Genomic DNA, 21,107 nt, shown 5'->3' with positions numbered 1-21,107 from the left:
AATAATGGCTCAGATTGCAATTCTTTTAAATATTGACTATGCTTAAAGGAAGCAGGATTATTACCTATTTTTTCACTTTATTTAGTTTTTACACATTTGAAGATTTATTGAAAGTCACATTAGTCTAGTTATCTTTTTTGCTGTTGTTGATCTGAAAATGATCCGACCCGTGACTCAAAAACCGTGACACGATCCGAACCGTGAGTTTTGTGATCCATTGCACCCCTACTATTGTTGTTGTTGATGGAGAAGGGTTAGCAGAGGAAGCGACAAGTTGGCGAAAAAGGCGGGGGCAGTGGGGAGAAAAGAAAAAAGTACAGTTTTCAACAACAATGGCTGGTGCAGTTCCTGTGGTTACGATATGAGGGACAAGCCATGGTGTGTGTGTACTGCAGGACATGTGGCCCGTCCGTTGCAGGCAGGAGGACACATTTTGTAAATTGATCTACACAATTCAAAGTTCAGTCATTAAAATTACACAACAAAAGCCAAAAGCACAAGACGTGCAGGGACTGCTGCATCACACGAAGCTCCCAGCCCCTCCCCACCTCAGTTTAATACCACCTACAACATCACTAAAGAGGAACTCCCGTTCACAAAAAAAAAAATATGGTGCTACCTAATTTGTTTTGGTGCTACTAAATGAAAAGCGAGGTGGCACCAGTGATACCTGTGAAAAAGTTAGTCTGGAGCCCTGGTTCCCTCACCGCCGCTGCCCACGCGAGAGCCTCGCCACTCAGCGAACCGATCAGATACGCTATTCTAGACCTCTATTCTAGGTCAGGGGCTGCATTTCGAATACAAGGGAACACTGAATTAAAAACGACCGGCAGGATCCTAGGTCCCCTCCGTAACGTTGGGGGGCTGGGATGGTCGGCTCCCGGGGAGAAGCCGACGCACCCGGAGCTGGGGTTGCTGGTTCAGGAGCGACGGAGGGTCGAGAACTGACGGCTTGGGTCAACTGAACGCCTCTGCGTCTGCTGGGTCCATCTTGGATTACAATTAAATGACCCCCACTAGCTAGTGGAAAATACATTTGTGTCTAGACCACTGCCATATATATTGAGATGGCAGTGTGTGAAATACCCGTCATTATTCAGGGATGTCCCCATCACCAGATTGTTCTCGATATGCAGTAGCCTAGGCCATAACATTACAATATTTCATGGATGCAAGCAAACCAAGACAATGAATCTATACCTATAGCCTACATGACAACACACACACACTGGGACACACTTTAAACACACTGGTAAAGCAACACTGACATAGGAGCCTGCATTGGCTAAAGTTGTTGGGATGCACGTTATTTTATAACAGGGAGAGGCAAAGTTGTGCATTACAATGCAAACACGACAATAATTGGCACAATTTTTGCGCACTCAGAAGAACATGAACTGAATAAATGCCAGATATATAGCATATCAGAGACGGCACACAATCAGTGCACTTGCAAATGAGAGCCTGCAGTATGACCGATCTTGTGACATTATTTAACCATCCATCTACAGCTAATACGATCAGACAGATACATCATTATCACATATAAGCCCACAACAAGCCAAACATCACCACGGCAGGTGCGCTCCCTCTCGCACATTCACACAATCACTCCAACTTCTCCAACTCCAAGGCAAGGCTGTTTCACTAAGACCACAAACAACCACAACTAACCAGCCTACCTATCCACAACAATGCACAACAATCAGTTCTATACATTGCGTCTATCTTCTGTTTGGCGCACATGGCTAATTTGCATACTCACACAGGACTGTCGGCTCCGCTTGGCAAAAAAATTGAACGTATTTGTGAATAAATGTTTTGAATACTGAATACTGGACATGGTGAGCTCCAACGGTGACGAGACAGCATACAGGGAGGAAGTCCAGAGGCTCACAGCCTGGTGTTCAGCTAATAACCTTTTGCTGAACGCCAGCAAAACCAAGGAGATGATATTTGACTGGAGCGGGACGAGAGGTGACCTCACCCCACTCCAGATAGACGGGGTCTGCGTGGAGAGGGTCTCCTTCAAGTTTCTGGGGATGCAGGTCAGTAAGGACCTAACCTGGCACACCAACACGGCTGCGGTGGTCGGAAAGGCTCAGCAGAGGCTATTTTTTCTAAGACTGCTGAGGAAATGCCAGGTGGGGACAAAGCTGCTGCAGACCTTTTACCACTCTGCTGTTGAAAGTGTACTGGTATATGGCATTACAGTGTGGTACGCAAACTGCACAGCCAAAGACAGGAAAACCCTGCAGGGGGTTATTAAGACGGCAGGAAAAATCATCGGCTGCCCCCTGCCCTCCCTGGAGGACATTGTCACCTCCCGGGGGCTGAATAGGGAAAAAATGATTTATGAGTGACCCCTCACACCCCGGCCATGGCCTCTTCCAACTCCTCCCTTTGGGTAGGAGATACAGGTCCCTTGGGAGCCGGACAAACAGGCTGAGGAATACCTACTACCCCTGGGTAATTCGTCTACTAAACGCCTAACCCCCCCCTCCCCCAATGGACATGTGAAATCTTCTACCATATATATATATTTTTTTTTAAAGACACTTATATTTATGTCTGCATATTTATATTTATTGTGCCTATTTCTGTTGTTTGTGTTTGTATTTAGCTTTTTGCACTGCTCTATTTTGCACTATGGGTAGTGAGCACCACCCCAATTTCCTTGTACAAGTTTGCACAATGACAATAAAGTCTGAATCTGAATCTGTTAGGAGCCAGGGGTGCGTTCGTATTACGCAGTTTTTCAATCAATTCATAGTAACGCATTGCATTTTTCGGACAGTAACGGTAACGGCGTTGTAACGACGGAAATAGTAATTAATTAGATCACCCCGTTATTGAAAAAATAACGGCGTGGGTGTTACTAGCTTCATACTTGCTAGGTGTTCAGTAGCACTAGCTGTAAAGACCTTTTTACCCTAGGTTGGATTATTCAGCAACGGCACATATTTTTCAGGTGGTGAAGCATCAACCCAGACACAATTGCCAGCTAAATCTTTCCCCAGAATGACATGGACCCCCCCATTTACGAAGCCAAAAAAGCCAAAACTGATTTTGTGCAAAGGAACACAGAGTGTATCTAACCCCATTCCCTGCCCCAGCACACAGTTACCTGTGTCAGTGTCCTGAGAAAAGGGCAAAGGAGACGACAATATGAATGAGTCCCTTGCTTCTGTATCTCGCAAAATTCCAACTCTACTTTGACCACCAGACAAAAATCCATCAGAGATAAATGCCTCAACACCAGAAAATTCCTCATTCTCAGCTTTATAGAGGACCATCTTAGAGACAACTGGAAGATTCCTAACTGGAACCGTTGGTGGTTTAACAAATGTATTGCCTCCTCCGCTTTCCAGGAAAGTATTTACAAAACTCATCAAAGCCACCTGAATGTGAACAATGGTTCGGCTTTGTGGACGCGGACCACACCATTTTAGCAGAGCGACCAACATTGGTCGATGTAGCATGCACCTCTGGAACACAGCTGCTCCCCAACTTTCCTTTATGAGCCAGAATATATTTGTCTGCTAACGTTGCTGCTTCATCAACAGTGTTTACCCAACGCTCAGCAATAATAACTCTCCTTTATGAGCCAGAATATACTCAGAATATACAACTTCAGCTGGAATACAATCTCTGAAATGTTCCAACACAATGATATCACAGAGGTCTTCAAAATGAATGACCTCTAAAACTCACCATCTCCATATCTTGAAATGTTTGCTAATTCCAAATTAGACTGTCTATCAGCCTTTTCCCAGGACCTGAGTGTTGCCGATAGGCCTCTGGCAACAACTCGTATGCTATAAGAACTGCATCTTTTACAGTGAAATAGGTCTGAGAGGCCGCTGCTCTAAGAGCAGAATAGGCTTCTTGGGCCATTCCTGTGAACACTAATTGTATCATGACCACCCTGTCAGAGTCAGGCCAACCTCTCATATCTGCTATACGTTCGAAAAGTGTAAAGGATGTGTCTGGATCTTTCTCGTCAAACCTTGGTATCAGACGTAAATTATTAACCACATCAAACCCTTTTAACCGTTCTTTAGTGGGTGTTCCAGACCATTCTGGACCCTCAGGATTACCTGCTTTAATAAGGTCTAATCTGTACTGCTGCAACCCTATTTTTTCCCTTTCCAAAGACTGTCTTACCCGCTCTTTATCAATTTCCAACTTATCTCTTTCCATCTGCAAGGGCAACAGCTTATTTTGCTGCTCAAATGTTAGAACTACTGAAGGAGAAACAACCTCAACAGCAGGGTTGCAACCCGGTCTCACGAAAAGACGTGACACTGTCACGTTATTTAATCTATTGAAACGTGATCAGGATCACGTATTTTCAAAATTTTCGTGTTAAAAAGCACAAATTTCAAACCCATGTATTTCAATTGGAAGTATTTGTCGTGTCACCAGCACGACTTCCAAACTAAGGTTCTGTGCGGGAGCGTTCTCCCTAATGTCCCTTAAGGAGCTCCGTACAGTAGCCTACATTTATTGTTAAAAATTGTGAACAATATGACAGCTTTAGGCCACCCCTTTCTACTTTCACCTTTGATTCTGAGAAATTGTGACAATTCACGGATATAGGCTATTAAATGCAGGTGCGCTGCTCAGGCAAACTGCGAAAGAAAAAAGGGTAGCTGCTTAATCTGTTCTTTTTAGAATTGTATGTCTTGATGTTTTGATCTAGCCATAGATCTATTGTCTTGTTTTTGGCTATGTGAATGGAAGTCCGCGTCGATGCCTCGCAAGTCCAGTGTCGCGAGCGGACGTGACATCTAGAAGTCATACCGTATAATAATGGGTTATCATTAATATTGATGCGTAGGGGTTGATTATAACTCTTGTTTATTGTTTATACCACAGTCTGGGGGAATTCTCGTATTCTGATTGGCTGCAGGGTCTGTATTATCTCCTGATATAGGCCTACAGACACCTGCTAAGTAGTTCCAGTCAGTGTTTAGATTCTCTGCCCGAGCCCGAGCCCGACCCGAGCCGACCCGCGGGCCGGGTCGGGTCGATATTTCCCATCACTATCCTCGGGCCGGGCCTTTGATCGAGCGTTTTTACTTTTATTTTATCATTATCATAAATTAGCCTAATCTGAGGAGAAATCTATGCCATAAACAGAAATATTATGGGTCTTTATTACACGGGTCTTCTCAATGCCGTGGAACGCTCCGTTCACTTGCATGGGTCCGGGGATATCTCGGGATTGGTTTCTTTATTAATCGAATGGGAAATGCAATAGGCCTATTTAAGGACCGAATCACCGTTGAACTTGTTTCTAATAAAATTTCTAGCGAGAAATATACTATTTACTTGCATAATCTTTAGTCAGTGATTACGTCTGATCTTTAGTTTTATAGTTATTAGGAAGATTGTATCGGCTCGCTCGCATGTTTCAATGACGTCAGGTTGCTAAGGACGCTGCTTTCGCTAAACTAGCAGCTCACACACACACACACACACACACACACACACACACACACACACACACACACACACACACACACACACACACACACACACACACACACACACACACACGCGCACACACACACACACACACACACACACACACACACACACACACACACACACACACACACACACACACACACATAATGCATTTCGCTGCAGATATTCCCTCAATTATTATTACTTTCAAAACGTTGGCCAAGGTGGAATATCCTTTTTATTTGGGCTGCTTCTAGGACATTTTGGGTGGATTTTGAACGGTATGTGGGCGGGACGTTTTTTGCAGGACCTGGCAACCCTGCGCTGTTGCCCGGGGTGCTGAAATGCTCCGGAACAGATCTGGATCCACTATGGCCAAAAGACTTGTATGCCCCCCCACCTTAAATAAATTCTATGGCAGAATAAAGAATAAATTCATGCATTATCATTCAACTTGAACATGTGTTTTTACAGTATAGCGTGGTGGAGGGCTGACGTATGTTGCCCAACCCGGAAGTGAGCATCGCCCTGGTTTCCCTTGACAAAAAGCCAACGGGTTTTTCCATTGGATTTTGGATTATTGCAGAAAAATTAGCATCTTTGAAGCACCTCCTCAAAAACTGAAAATAAATAAATAAATAAAAATATCTGTGCTCCAAAGAACGAAATGTAAACCAATGCATTCTGAATAATAATAATAATAATAATACATTTAATTTAGAGGCGCCTTTCAAGACACCCAAGGTCACTTTACAGAGCATATAGTCATCATTCAAAACTATGTAAAACAGACTAGGAATAAAAGAAAAACAGAGGTTAAACATGAAGAATAATAATAATTAATAACACTCAAAGACGCCTACAGTGAAGGGGGGACCTCACTAACCACCACCAATGAGTAGCACCCACTTGGGTGATGAATGGGAGTGTTTCTCCGATTTTTCCATGCTACACAGAACGAAATGTAAACCCATGCAAATAAAGACTTCATGTTCATAATCATTTAAATATCATTAATCTTCTATTTTTTTCAACGGGGCTGCATCCAGTCACTTGACCGTCATGGTTGCTATGGTGGTTGCTATCGACCGCCCCCTCTAATCCTTACATGGTTCTAAAAACCACGCGGCAAAGGAGCTGCCGTCCATTGTGTTGTTTTTGTCGTAAACTAGGGTCAGATGGTTAAAAAATAGACAGATATTCCAAGGTATCCTTAAAAGGCAGCTTGGATGTTTTTATTTTGTGCAGTTTAGACTTCTTCTATAACCTATTTTTGAAAGCAAAACACCAAGCTCATTGATTTAACGAGGCAGGGTTATTTGAAACAATTTATTGAATAAATATTTATGAGAGGTCATTCCTTCTCCTGAGTTTGCTTCCTATTTATGTCTAGTGTACACCCCTACTGTCAACAAGCATCACCCCCCCCCCCTCCCCATATGGATTTGGAGAATTGCTGCCACGTCCCGGTGGTGGAGGTATCATATATATGAAAGAGGGCATTAAATTATACTACAATGATCAATTAGGAGGCCGAAGCCCTAAAGGAAGTGATGCAATAGGTGACTGAGTCGACAACATTTAAGTAAGCCTTGGGGTCTCTTATATATCAAAGGGGGTCTCAAAGGACGCATATACGCTTCAACCTGTGGCTTACAGGAAATGACTCAGCAAGTGCTCCATCTCGTTGCACCTCACCCAGCGGCTCGCTTGCAAGATTTTGGCCTGAAGTTCTTCCCAGACCTACACCGTAGCCATCCAACCTGCATATCGGAGAATCAGGCCTCTCTTTAATAATGACAAAGTTATGAGAGGAATACACATAAACTTTTGTTGTCTCATAAGCGGCGTGGTGCCGGCTCCTTTTGACCTTTTGACCCCAGACTTCTGAGGGAATAGCTGAATCAATTCATTAGTCAATCAGAAGTATGTAAATATCTTCCCGGTGTCGTAAGAGGGCGAACAAGGTGTCCTTCAACATCTACGCTTCCGGGCGATTGCAATGGTGCCACACATGAGCATATTCGAACATGTTTAATGGTAGTAATTAGCTGTCGAAATTGGAGGCCTTAATCAATAATGAGCAGCTATTGATTTACTTTCCGATAGAAATTTGTGACAAATGACATATTATTTAGCATCTACACGTTGAGCTGAGTCCAATGACACCAAGCATGACACTCTAGCAAATGTATTTTACATGGTACATATGGTCTAGGACATGATCTCGGTGTGGCAAGAGGGCAAGCTTGATCTCATTGGACTCAGCTTAACGTGTAGATGCTAAATAACATGTAATTTGTCAAGAATCTCCATCGGGAAGCAAATCTATAGCTGGTCATTATTGATAAAGGCCCCCAAAATCGACAGCATGTGTGGCACTGTTGCAATCGCCTCGAAACGTAGATGTCAAAGGACACCTTGTTTGCCCCCTTACGCCTCCGGGAAGATATTTTCATACTTCTAATGGATTGATTCATATTTTAAGGTTCTCGGAATGAGACTTTAGGCGGCTGCAGCAGAAGTGTTGAGACGAAAGATGATATCAAGACATTTATAGAATATTCCGATTCACATTATGATTCCTCGTCATAACTATCCGACCAAACATCCTTCACATTCACCGAGCGAAGATTATGAAAGTCCAGGTCCCCCCTTGCACTCGGGTTCCGACTGGGCCAAGTTTCGGGCAGGAAGGGCCCTCCGGGTCCGACCGGGCCAAGTTTCGGTGCGGGGGTCCCAGTTAGGCCCTAGAATAAGGTATTCAAATTTCAGGGCGGTACGACCTTCCTATCTCAAAAACTGTTTTTCCACCACATTCTGGACCATTAGGTCTTGCAGGCAACACTTCTGAGGGCACCATTGCAATCGCCTGGAAGCGTAGATGTTGAAGGACACCTTGTTCGCCCTCTTACGACACCGGGAAGATATTTACATACTTCTGATTGACTAATGAATTGATTCAGCTATTCCCTCAGAAGTCTGGGGTCAAAAGGTCAAAAGGAGCCGGCACCACGCCGCTTATGAGACAACAAAAGTTTATGTGTATTCCTCTCATAACTTTTTGTCATTATTAAAGAGAGGCCTGATTCTCCGATATGCAGGTTGGATGGCTACGGTGTAGGTCTTGGAAGAACTTCAGGCCAAAATCTTGCAAGCGAGCCGCTGGGTGGGTGCAACGAGATGGAGCACTTGCTGAGTCATTTCCTGTAAGCCACAGGTTGAAGCGTATATGCGTCCTTTGAGACCCCCTTTGATATATAAGAGACCCCAAGGCTTACTTAAATGTTGTCGACTCAGTCACCTATTGCATCACTTCCTTTAGGGCTTCGGCCTCCTAATTGATCATTGTAGTATAATTTAATGCCCTCTTTCATATATATGATACCTCCACCACCGGGACGTGGCAGCAATTCTCCAAATCCATATGGGGAGGGGGGGGGGGTGATGCTTGTTGACAGTAGGGGTGTACACTAGACATAAATAGGAAGCAAACTCAGGAGAAGGAATGACCTCTCATAAATATTTATTCAATAAATTGTTTCAAATAACCCTGCCTCGTTAAATCAATGAGCTTGGTGTTTTGCTTTCAAAAATAGGTTATAGAAGAAGTCTAAACTGCACAAAATAAAAACATCCAAGCTGCCTTTTAAGGATACCTTGGAATATCTGTCTATTTTTTAACCATCTGACCCTAGTTTACGACAAAAACAACACAATGGACGGCAGCTCCTTTGCCGCGTGGTTTTTAGAACCATGTAAGGATTAGAGGGGGCGGTCGATAGCAACCACCATAGCAACCATGACGGTCAAGTGACTGGATGCAGCCCCGTTGAAAAAAATAGAATACCACTCGACACACTCAGGAGATTAATGATATTTAAATGATTATGAACATGAAGTCTTTATTTGCATGGGTTTACATTTCGTTCTGTGTAGCATGGAAAAATCGGAGAAACACTCCCATTCATCACCCAAGTGGGTGCTACTCATTGGTGGTGGTTAGTGAGGTCCCCCCTTCACTGTAGGGGTCTTTGAGTGTTATTAATTATTATTATTATTATTATTCATGTTTAACCTCTGTTTTTCTTTTATTCCTAGTCTGTTTTACATAGTTTTGAATGATGACTATATGCTCTGTAAAGTGACCTTGGGTGTCTTGAAAGGCGCCTCTAAATTAAATGTATTATTATTATTATTATTATTCAGAATGCATTGGTTTACATTTCGTTCTTTGGAGCACCGATATTTTTATTTATTTATTTATTTTCAGTTTTTGAGGAGGTGCTTCAAAGATGCAAATTTTTCTGCAATAATCCAAAATCCAATTGAAAAACCCGTTGGCTTTTTGTCAAGGGAAACCAGGGTGACGCTCACTTCCGGGTTGGGCAACATACGTCAGCCCTCCACCACGCTATACTGTAAAAACACATGTTCAAGTTGAATGATAATGCATGAATTTATTCTTTATTCTGCCATAGAATTTATTTAAGGGGGGGGGGGGGCATACAAGTCTTTTGGCCATAGTGGATCCAGATCTGTTCAGGAGCATTTCAGCACCCCGGGCAACAGCGCAGGGTTGCCAGGTCCTGCAAAAAACGTCCCGCCCACATACCGTTCAAAATCCACCCAAAATGTCCTAGAAGCAGCCCAAATAAAAAGGATATTCCACCTTGGCCAACGTTTTGAAAGTAATAATAATTGAGGGAATATCTGCAGCGAAATGCATTGTGTGTGTGTGTGTGTGTGTGTGTGTGTGTGTGTGTGTGTGTGTGTGAGTGTGAGCTGCTAGTTTAGCGAAAGCAGCGTCCTTAGCAACCTGACGTCATTGAAACATGCGAGCGAGCCGATAAAATCTTCCTAATATAAAACTAAAGATCAGACGTAATCACTGACTAAAGATTATGCAAGTAAAAAGTAGATTTCTCGCTAGAAATGTTATTAGAAACAAGTTAAACGGTGATTCGGTCCTAAAATAGGCCTATTGCATTTCCCATTCGATTAATAAAGAAACCAATCCCGAGATATCCCCGGACCCATGCAAGTGAACGGAGCGTTCCACGGCATTGAGAAGACCCGTGTAATAAAGACCCATAATATTTCTGTTTATGGCATAGATTTCTCCTCAGATTAGGCTAATTTATGATAATGATAAAATAAAAGTAAAAACGCTCGATCAAAGGCCCGGCCCGAGGATAGTGGTGGGAAATATCGACCCGACCCGGCCCGCGGGTCGGGTCGGCTCGGGCTCGGGCAGAGAATCTAAACACTGACTGGAACTACTTAACAGGTGTCTGTTAGGCCTATATCAGGAGATAATACACACCCTGCAGCCAATCAGAATACGAGTATTTCCCCAGACTGTGGTATAAACAATAAACAAGAGTTATAATCAACCCCTACGCATCAATATTAATGATAACCCATTATTATACGGTATGACTTCTAGATGTCACGTCCGCTCGCGACACTGGACTTGCGAGGCATCGACGCGGACTTCCATTCACATAGCCAAAAACAAGACAATAGATCTATGGCTAGATCAAAACATCAAGACATACAATTCTAAAAAGAACAGATTAAGCAGCTACCCTTTTTTCTTTCGGTTTGCCTGAGCAGCGCACCTGCATTTAATAGCCTATATCCGTGAATTGTCACAATTTCTCAGAATCAAAGGTGAAAGTAGAAAGGGGTGGCCTAAAGCTGTCATATTGTTCACAATTTTTAACAATAAATGTAGGCTACTGTACGGAGCTCCTTAAGGGACATTAGGGAGAACGCTCCCGCACAGAACCTTAGTTTGGAAGTCGTGCTGGTGACACGACAAATACTTCCAATTGAAATACATGGGTTTGAAATTTGTGCGAAAATTTTGAAAATACGTGATCCTGATCACGTTTCAATAGATTAAATAACGTGACAGTGTCACGTCTTTTCGTGAGACCGGGTTGAGTATTACTCTTTACTGCTGGCAAAACAGCACTTTCAATTAAAGCAGCCCTCAATACCTCTTTAATTTCCTCTTTTAACTGATTATCCCAAATGTCAACCTCATAATGCTCCACAGGCTTTAACAGTTGGTCTCATGTGCAACTATTCAAAATTGCCTCAGAGGGACACTGAACAAAACTACTGACAGAAGCCATATTAAAACAATTTTGATTACAAAAACCAAACCTCCCCACTAACTGCCTATCCAAAACGGAATAATCTCAACCCTTGCCGTGTTCTTTTTGGAAAAAGTCTGCCGAATCAGGATCGCTTTAACTCCCTTTATTTGGTAAAGTTTTGGACTTGTCTCTATGAAGCAAAAGGAGGGGAATTGGTATGTGTCTTTGTGCTGTCCCTTGCGGCTATGTGTTGGCTTTGCAACTTGGTTTGTGGCCATGTGCGGGAATTACCCTTGTTCTTGTGGCCTTGAGCGTCTGGGTCTCTCGAACATCTTGACTGCTCGTATCTCTAGAATTGACACATGATGAATGGCCTCCTGTATGAGCTGGACGCCTCCCTAGGCTCCGGATCCCTCCTTAGCGTGAGAAAGAAGCCTCTTTTAATTGGCAAGGGCATATGTGGCCTGTTGGTATGAATGTGTGAATTATGTTACATCCTAGTCTTCATGCAGCTTGAGGTGGGTATTTATGCTGCATGACGTTTAATCAAGGAAATGTGCTACAACAAATACACCAGGGAGAGTGAGCCAATTGGGCAGGACTGCTTTAGCGGCTCCCAAGCCAAGCCTGCTCAGGTGCGCCGCATCTCACCAATGGGTGTGGCTCCGCCCACCAGCTCCCTGCAGATTACACAAGCAGCAAACAACAAAGGCAACCCTTTGGCCGTAACACTACTTTGTTCAATGGAAAGCACTATTTGACGTTGCCTTTCAGCAACGTGTGCAGACTGCTCCCAAGAATGACTGTATCTTTCCCCTAAGATTCAGAACGAGCTAATGGTGCCGAGGAAGACCTGACTAATAAGAGCCGCCTGAGTGATAAAATACAGGAGGCTCAGTACTTTACTGGGTCCGCTGATGAGTTTGTGGTCGTCAGTGGGACAGAACCGATACCATTTCTATCTATTACCTCAATGAGGAGGAAGAAAGCTCTGAGATAAGAGAGGATAACCTCAGTCGTTCTTGGTCAGCTGAAAAAGTAGGCCTTCACCGATTTACTGAAAGGAATTATCCTGCAATGCTTGCAGCTTACTTGGTTTCAACATATTTGAATAAATGTAGGATATGGTATTGAACGCTGGAGGCACAATATTCAATCTGAAGATGGGGCCTTTCCTTCATCAGCATTGGAAACTCAAATGATTCAAATAACCGAAATGGCATTTTTCCCAATGTACAATGTTGCTGAAACATATCCTTACACTTCCAGGGTCTGCCATGCAAAGGCTCAAAACATGGCTCAGATCTACCATGTCTGATGACAGATTCACAAAAATGGCACTCATGTCCTAAGTCAAAGAGTCCCTCGTGGTGGAATGCCTCTGGCCACAAGAGGAGGCCGCTAGTCTTCCATGAAAGGTGATCAATGTAGTGGAGATAAGTCAGCCAACATGTTCTCTCTGTTTGCATTCACACTGATAATACGAGTGTTCCACTTTCTTTTTCAACAAAACAATCAAATTCAGATTGTCTTATGTCGTTTATTAAACACTAAAATCTCTCTCTGTTTAAAGGCCCACTATGCAACTTTTTTAGCCAAAATTACATTAATTATGCTGGTTGAGAGTTATTCTGATGGTTCTGCAACCATTTCTGGGTCGTTTGGTGGGTGTGTCATTGCCCCATGTCACCTCTCCAAGGAAAAAGCGCGTATGCAACTTGCTCTGTTCGGACCGACACAATCCGGATGTGACGCAGCGGAAGTATCCAATCCCGCCTCGAAAATGTAGTCAGATTGTAGTTTCAAAAATGCTTTACGGCACAGGCACACACCCAAACATGGCAACGGCTAGTTGCGAGGCAATTGTTGCATTCATCATGGATCAATCGACTGATAAGGGACCCAAGAGGCGACTGTCGGTGGAACAAAAGAAGAATGGACCAGAAAAGAGATCAGACACGAGTGAAAGGGGAACTATGCAACTTTTTTGGCTTTGATTTACCTTAATATAACAGGCTAAGAGTCATTGCGATGGTTCTATTACACATTTTAGTTCGATTGTTCGTGGCGGAGAAAAGGAATATGTTTCTGCCGGCGACCCGCCGCCCCCTCTCGCGGGAGTCTCGGGTCTCGCGAAGTAACGAATTGCTTTACGGCACAGAACCCCAAACACGGAACCGGCTCGATATAAACAAGTAACTAAGGGATTGTTACATTCATCATAGATCAGCCGACTAAAAAGAGACAGAGAAACCCAATGTCGGAGGAACAGAAGAAGAGAAAAGGGAGACTGACCGACAGAGAGGCCAGACACGAGTAAACGTTGGGCAAGCTTTTCAGGAATAGCGTGAACTGAAAGAAAAAGAAGACTGCTAATCAGACGCCGACTTGGCCGTGTTGCTTTTGAAATTGAAAGTACCCTTGGGTGAACTTTGTCTTCGTGGTATTCTTGATGTTGATAGTCTCTGTACAAATGTGTTTGCTCAACCATTTTGTTGTGAGCCCTGTACAATTTTTTTTCTCAACCGTTTTGTTGTGAGCCCTGTATGTTTCTAGCTTGCTTGGTTGCAACCATATAAACACCTTTGTTTCCATGGGTGTTTTGCTGTTCGTCTGTCTCATCCCCCAGACACAGACTGAATCCCCGAATCCAGGTTCTTGTTTATTTAGATTATTATGTTGGCCAACACTCTTACACTGATTGTTCTGTTCAACCTAAGATAAAACAATTATAATCTAGGATATAAATTCTCCCCGTCAACTATAAAAAAGGATGGATTTATGTTTATTGCAATACAAAAACACCATTTTAAAAATGTATAACCTTGCCTACACTTTATGAACATCTACTTCGGACATGGCTCCATGCATTCGCCGGCTTCTTTGAAAACAAATGCACATGGCTCGCGTAGAAGTGCATGGGGAAGGGTCGTCAATGAGTTGTTACGACAGTGTTGTGAAATATCTACTACGAAGCTGTAGGGGGCGCTGTGTAGAGAAATGTGCATGCCAAAACCAAGAAAACAGCGAAGAAATGCCCGAAGTTGCATAGTGGGCCTTTAAGCAGACAACTCAAGCACACACGGCAGACTTATGATCATATAACGGAGTATTATATATTATAACCAGGTTACAACAGCGTGTAGCTATCCAGGGTAGAGCGGAGTACCAAGAGGCCCCCCTGGTGGCGATTCTGCCTTATACACTTTTCAGGAACACACAATAGATTACCTCGAGCTTATTAAAGGAGAATTCCAGTGTAAAACGGATTTGGGATATGTTTTGTATGATAACGAGTTGAAACCTTCGTTTTGGAACACACAAAACGCATATAGACGCTTTCTTCAGCTGGCTGTTTTTAGCCGATTCAAATCAAAACGCTATAAACTTTGAACAATGGGGGCAGTGGTTATGGTAAAAACTAAATCGCTATTTTAAACCATTTAAAAGGCTAGAAGTAGCCTGACACTTCTTTGGTAGTACAATAAGGGTCTTAACATATAAAACGAGGCATTGACAACTTTGTACCCGTCGATGCCATTTTGTTTTCAAGACTCGATAAGTAGATTGACGAACACAGAGATTGTGACATCCGTCAGCAACACGCAAGATCTGTGCACGCCAATCTACTTATCGAGTCTTAAAAACAAAATGGCGTCGACGGGTGATCTACTGATGGTATTGTGTATGAAATGTACTTTTTAATAAACAATCTGTATACTCACAAAGTTCTCAATGCCTCGTTTTACATGTTAAGACCCTTATTGTACTACCAAAGAAGTGTCGGGCTACTTCTAGCCTTTTAAATGGTTTAAAATAGCGATTTAGTTTTTACCATAACCACTGCCCCCATTTGTTCCAAGTTTATAGCGTTTTGATAGAATCGGCTAAAAACAGCCAACTGAAGATAGCGTCTATATGCGTTTTTGTGCTAAAAAACTAACGTTTCAACTCGTTATCATACAAAACATATCCCAAATCCGTTTTACACCGGAATTCCCCTTTAAGTACTTATCACATTGATCTCTGAACTTACAAAACTGATAAAAAACACACTGGTTAATATTCTATGTTGGGTACAACAACACATCTTACCTACATTTACATTTAAATATATTTCACTTTTATCCAAAGGGACTTACAATAAGTACATTTGTCATAAGAAAGTGAAACAATATATTGCTGTCGGTACATGGTACGAACACACCAAACGCGTACCCCGCGTATAGACGCGTATAAAATCGGCAATTTTTCCATAGGGAACCATTTTTTTACGCACGTATGAGCTGCGTACATGCGTTACATGCGCTAAAGCAACATTTTACCCGCGTTAGCGCCGTATATATACGCGCGTACATATACGCGCGTACGCGAGGAGTTAAAAAAATTGAACTTTCAACGCTCATACGCGTGATGCTTAGCCGCGATAGCCAATCAGCGTGGAGCTTGACCCGACGTCACTGGCAGAGAGTAGTGACGCTTGCACAGAAGCATACGGCCGACATCTTTCTTTATTCTGTGTGGAAATAGTAACATAGTTACGCCATTAAATGCGTTTATGGAAAAAATGTTAGCGAGAAATGTGCATTTTACTTTCATAATGTTCGCTCGGTGAATGTGAAGGATGTTTGGTTTGATAGTTATGACGAAGAGTGAACGCTCCGTTCACTTGCATGGACAGAGTCTCTGGTTGCTAAGCAACCTCAACGTCTTGGCGGACTATTTCTCTGCTGATCAACACTACGAATGGTGGAAACACACCAGACACACCATGTGAAGTTATTTAACCCGATTATTGTTATTTATATCCGAGATTATTTAATCTAACCCGATCCAAGCTCTATCATGCACCCAAACACGGCGGCGTTTGGGTTTCCTTCCTCGGACTCCTAAATCCAGCGCAGCCACAGGCGTGTGAGGCGCGTTGAACCATTTTTGTGACACACAATGATCAAGAGTCAAGTTAGGCCCGTTACACGCGTTACGCCCCGTGCCCACTACCTCCGTCAGTTGACCGTTGCCCATTGACTTTGAATGGGGACGGACGCGCAATGCATTGTGGATCCGTCCGTTCAGTTGGAGCGTTCGCCACCGTCAGAAAGTTGAAAAATTTTCAACTTTTTCGGCAGCGACGGTTCCGTCATCCAATCAGATCGCGTATGCAAATTTAAGCACTGTGACGCGACTCGGGCTCTGACGATACTGGAAAGCGGGAAAGCGGGTCATCTTGCCTCGCAACAAGCAGGAAGAAGCGGGAAGAACCCGGCGAAGCGATTTGATTGGCTGACGGATGCCTCTGCAAAGACTACTCCCCTATCCGTCAGCCACGCCTTCCCACGTCCGTTGACTGACGGTGCAGTGGGCACGAGGCGTTATCCAACGCGAGTCCCCGTGCCCACTACCTCCGTCAGTTGACCGTTGCCCATTGACTTTGAATGGGGACGGACGCGCAATGCATTGTGGATCCGTCCGTTCAGTTGGAGCGTTCGCCACCGTCAGAAAGTTGAAAAATGTTCAACTTTTTTGGCAGCGACGGTTCCGTCATCCAATCAGATCGCGTATGCAAATTTAAGCACTGTGACGCGACTCGGGCTCTGACGATACTGGAAAGCGGGAAAGCGGGTCACCTTGCCTCGCAACAAGCAGGAAGAAGCGGGAAGAACCCGGCGAAGCGATTTGATTGGCTGACGGATGCCTCTGCAAAGACTACTCCCCCATCCGTCAGCCACGCCTTCCCACGTCCGTTGACTGACGGTGCAGTGGGCACGAGGCGCGTTTGGTGTGGCCGTAGCATAAGGATGTTCATAGAACCAAGTGCAAAGCACTAATAATCGCTAGGTTTACCCATTCCTCGTAATACAACAAAGATAGCTAGGATAAGATGCTACATAACTAAGTACTATAACTAAATACGACACACAATAAGTGCGTACATTAAGTTCCAGAACGTAGGCCTACAACAAGTAGGAGGGACGGGGTGACAACGCAGAGTCTCTAGGTGAATGCACTTACGATTTTTTTATGAATAACAAAATCACGTTTCAATGTATCAGTGAATCAATTGTCATGTTTTTATGTACAACATACAGAATAAATACATACGTGTGTGTGTGTGTGTGTGTGTGTGTGTGTGTGTGTGTGTGTGTGTGTGTGTGTGTGTGTGTGTGTGTGTGTGTGTGTGTGTGTGTGTGTGTGTGAATGTGTGTGTGTGAATGTGTGTGTGTTTGTGTGTCGAGGTAGGCAGTGCGCAGGCGCGGGAGTTCCAAAGCGAAACTGACTACGAATCAGACTGCTGCTCTACGGTACCGGAGAAACGTTTAACAAACTGATATCAGGGTAAGAATACGCCTCCTCAAAAGCGATGATCTTTAACCACTTGTCCGTATTTCACTGTTTCTAATTGTCCTATTGATGACAACTGTTACAGGCATTATTTGCGTTTTTATCAGAGTAGTCCGTTCAAACAGAGCTAAAGTAAACCTATGTCCCCATTGTAGTGCTATGTTCACTTATGATCCTTCAAACGAAGTTGTCGTGTTAACACCTTATTTGATAACTGGACGTTGTCTGAAAAAAATCGCTACCTCTCACGTCAGCCCTTGTTCGGCTGATGCAATGCATTTGCCACAAAGGACAGAATACGCGCGCTCTCCAAATTTAACGACTTTGACCACGGAGTAGCGATTGTCGGCCAGCTTGAGCGCAGTGTAGGCCTACAGAACCAGATGACAGACCTACAGAAACGCATGATTGACCTACAGAACCACATGAAAGAAAAACACGCTGCAGCTCTAGAGGGAATAACAGCATGGAATGTTGTTCTCCATCAGAACTTAAAGAACAACACTGACAAGTCTTGTTTCTTTTTATGTAGCGTCCAGAATGAACAGCCTACGTGAATGGTTTGGGAGAGAAGGTAGGACTTTACTTTCACATTCTTGTCAATAATTTTTATTTTCCTCTTGCTGAAGACCAATTCCAGAATAATGGCTAAACACAAATGACCATAATGCCTTAAATTGAGTTTGTAGTGTTTTGTCGGTTGATTATTTTTCAGTGGTTGTAATGACGGACTGAAAGACATTTATTTACTCAAAGGAATGCGAATGAGGAGTTTCTACAGTGTGAACGGCAGTAATGGCTGTAGTCTCCGCATCTGTGAGGAATTTAAGCTAAAGTTGAAGGCCAAGGGTCAGACTGAGGTGATGTTACCAAACCAATGTGACTACCTCCTGGCCTTCTGTACCATCAGTACACGGCCGGGGATTGATATCCATGAGACTATGGAGAAATGTCCAGGTGAGGACTGCAATGGAGTTCAAAATAATGAATCTATTAACCCCAAATGATCCCTGTTATTATATATTTTTATTCTTTGTCTGGCCCTCCCTTTTCTGCTTTCTCCCACACTCCTCTTGTTTCACAATGCAGGTGGAAAGCAGGTTATTTTGGTGGTGCTACATCATACCTATGACCATGAAAAGTTAGTCTCTCCCAAGGCAAAAGAGATTTCATCAAACATCCTCCTCAGTGTGGACGTCACGTTCTATGAGGGAAAGATGCTGGAATGCCCCCACAATGAAAGGGAATTTGATAAGATCCTGAAAATAGTTGGATACCCCTATTCTACGGTATTTAAAAAAAATCCAGATATGCCATGAAAAACGTAGATGCATCACACCACAGAATCACATGTATAATAACATATATGGAGACATTTCTGTTGAAATTAGCTTGGAGATTTTGTCTGCCAGACAGTTTGGCCTCGACGGTATATTAGCCCTGATGGTTAATATAATTTCAATTACTTCCATTTCACACCCCACATTTTGACCAATACTTCTGGAAAATCACATCGCCTGTATGGTCGTTATTGTCATTTATGACATAAACATTAATATCTCTTCAAAATTTGTTTGATGACTTGGAAACAGAGGACAAAAACAACCATTGCAACGATTCACTCTTGCCTCCTTTTGTGGACAGGAACAGTGAAATAGTCATTGCAAATTGTGCAAATATATATTTTTCTTTATTAACATCTGTGCTTTTCAATTCCCAGTTCAACCGTTTGAAAAACCGGGTCATCCGCATTTGCTATTGTAAGTATGATACAAATTGAAACAACATTTGAGTAATCATTGATCTGTAAAGCAACATGAGACTAATTCTCACAATACCTAAAACTTCTATAACACTGAATATTCCAAATTTATTTTTTTCTTAATCTTAGGGTTGGTAAAACCGAAGGTGCTGCTGGCTATTCTCGTGTTCGTAGGAACACTGTGGTTTTTACCAAAGAAAGATCGCAGTCTCTTCCGCAAGGACTCTGCCAGTTTATGGAACTACTTGCCAACTGTTTCGAGTCCATCACCTTGATGAATCTAGTAATTAAGGATGCTGTTTGTAACATGTTGATGGATGTAATTATTCCAGGTGCTGTAGATAAGATTTGAAAGAGCGGAAGAGAGCAAGCCAAACAACCAATTTTTTTTTTTTTAATTGGTGAGAAATTTTGCATTTTACACACCTGTGATTGGTGCGATGTAGTAGTCTATCATCTAAATTGTCTCAGAGGCAGAAACCAGTCAAAAATATTTTCTCACAGAGCATTCCACTCACTAATAGCTGAATGATGCATGGCATTTCTATAAAATTATTAAACCCTATATAATATAATAATAGATCTTAAATCGTACCTACCGCACCATTAATGATGATATGATGAATGATGAATATCATCGTTGTGCTTGAGGATATATCAATGTTTGGGAGTGATCTCAAGGACCACAGATGTTCGGAGGTTATTGATCAAGAGGTTTAACTTGGTAGCAAAAACCTTTGCGTTCAGAAGTGGATTTTATAAAAAAGGATAATAGAATAAAATTCTCTACAATTTATTCATGTTATTCTTGTGTTAAGGGCTTACATTTGGACAAACAATCTTTTTTTGCATTTAATTCATCATTTAGAAGTAACTACTACATTGCCCATGATGCACATCTGCAACCCAAGCAGTGTTGTGTTTGATTATATGATTGTATGTACTTCACCTGGCTGGCTAGGCGCAGAATTGCAACTCGCTAAATATGTTATTTTTTTCTAGGAAGACATCTATCATTTATGAATTATATACATCAAAACGTCTAACTATAATCTAGATAAGTTTGGTTTGTTTACAACCAACTGTGTTAATATGTGTTGCACCAAATGTGTATCCAATTCATAAAGGAAATAAAATACTGAAGATATATATTTTAGTGACTATGTATAATGATGTAGCCCATACACTGGTACACAACCAACATTAGCTATTCCAGGCCTCCAGTGTATAACAAATACCGGCAAAAAATGCTTCATTACAAAATAGCACAAAATATAAGTTTAGGTTCGTAACACACACACTTGAAAATATACAGCAGCAGGTCCCATGCCTCAACCACACAGTAAGAATAGATCACAATCATCAACCAACGAACCAATCAATACACAGCGCTAGATGCTGATGTGTTATAGTATAGG

General features: G+C 42.7%; 1 protein-coding gene across 2 annotated transcripts; it reads left to right on the top strand.

The window, feature by feature from the left end:
• The first annotated feature begins 17,839 nt into the window (after positions 1 to 17,839).
• On the top strand, positions 17,840 to 20,838 carry LOC132450121 (uncharacterized). 2 transcript variants are annotated; one of them, XM_060042125.1, is made up of 6 exons: positions 17,906 to 17,921; positions 18,460 to 18,501; positions 18,684 to 18,884; positions 19,017 to 19,216; positions 19,648 to 19,687; positions 19,819 to 20,838. In XM_060042125.1, exons 2-6 carry the CDS (start codon positions 18,468 to 18,470, stop codon positions 19,962 to 19,964), a joined length of 621 nt encoding a protein of 206 aa, XP_059898108.1. In that variant the 5' UTR covers positions 17,906 to 17,921; positions 18,460 to 18,467; the 3' UTR covers positions 19,965 to 20,838. The 2 variants fall into 2 exon arrangements, with proteins under 2 accessions (XP_059898109.1, XP_059898108.1); XM_060042126.1 differs by lacking the exon at positions 18,460 to 18,501 and having other exon boundaries at positions 17,840 to 17,921.
• Positions 20,839 to 21,107: the final 269 nt, after the last annotated feature.

Source organism: Gadus macrocephalus, chromosome 21, assembly GCF_031168955.1.
Source record: "Gadus macrocephalus chromosome 21, ASM3116895v1".
NCBI lineage: Eukaryota > Metazoa > Chordata > Actinopteri > Gadiformes > Gadidae > Gadus > Gadus macrocephalus.
The sequence above is the reverse complement of the archived record's forward strand: the minus strand, read 5'-3'. Positions and strand labels throughout refer to the sequence as shown.

Coding starts and splice junctions, on each gene's coding strand:
- LOC132450121 (XM_060042125.1), top strand. CDS start 18,468: ATGAACAGCCTACGTGAATGGTTTGGGAGAGAAG. Junction 18,502..18,683: donor TGAATGGTTTGGGAGAGAAG/GTAGGACTTTAC, acceptor ATTTACTCAAAG/GAATGCGAATGAGGAGTTTC. Junction 19,688..19,818: donor GGTCATCCGCATTTGCTATT/GTAAGTATGATA, acceptor TCTTAATCTTAG/GGTTGGTAAAACCGAAGGTG.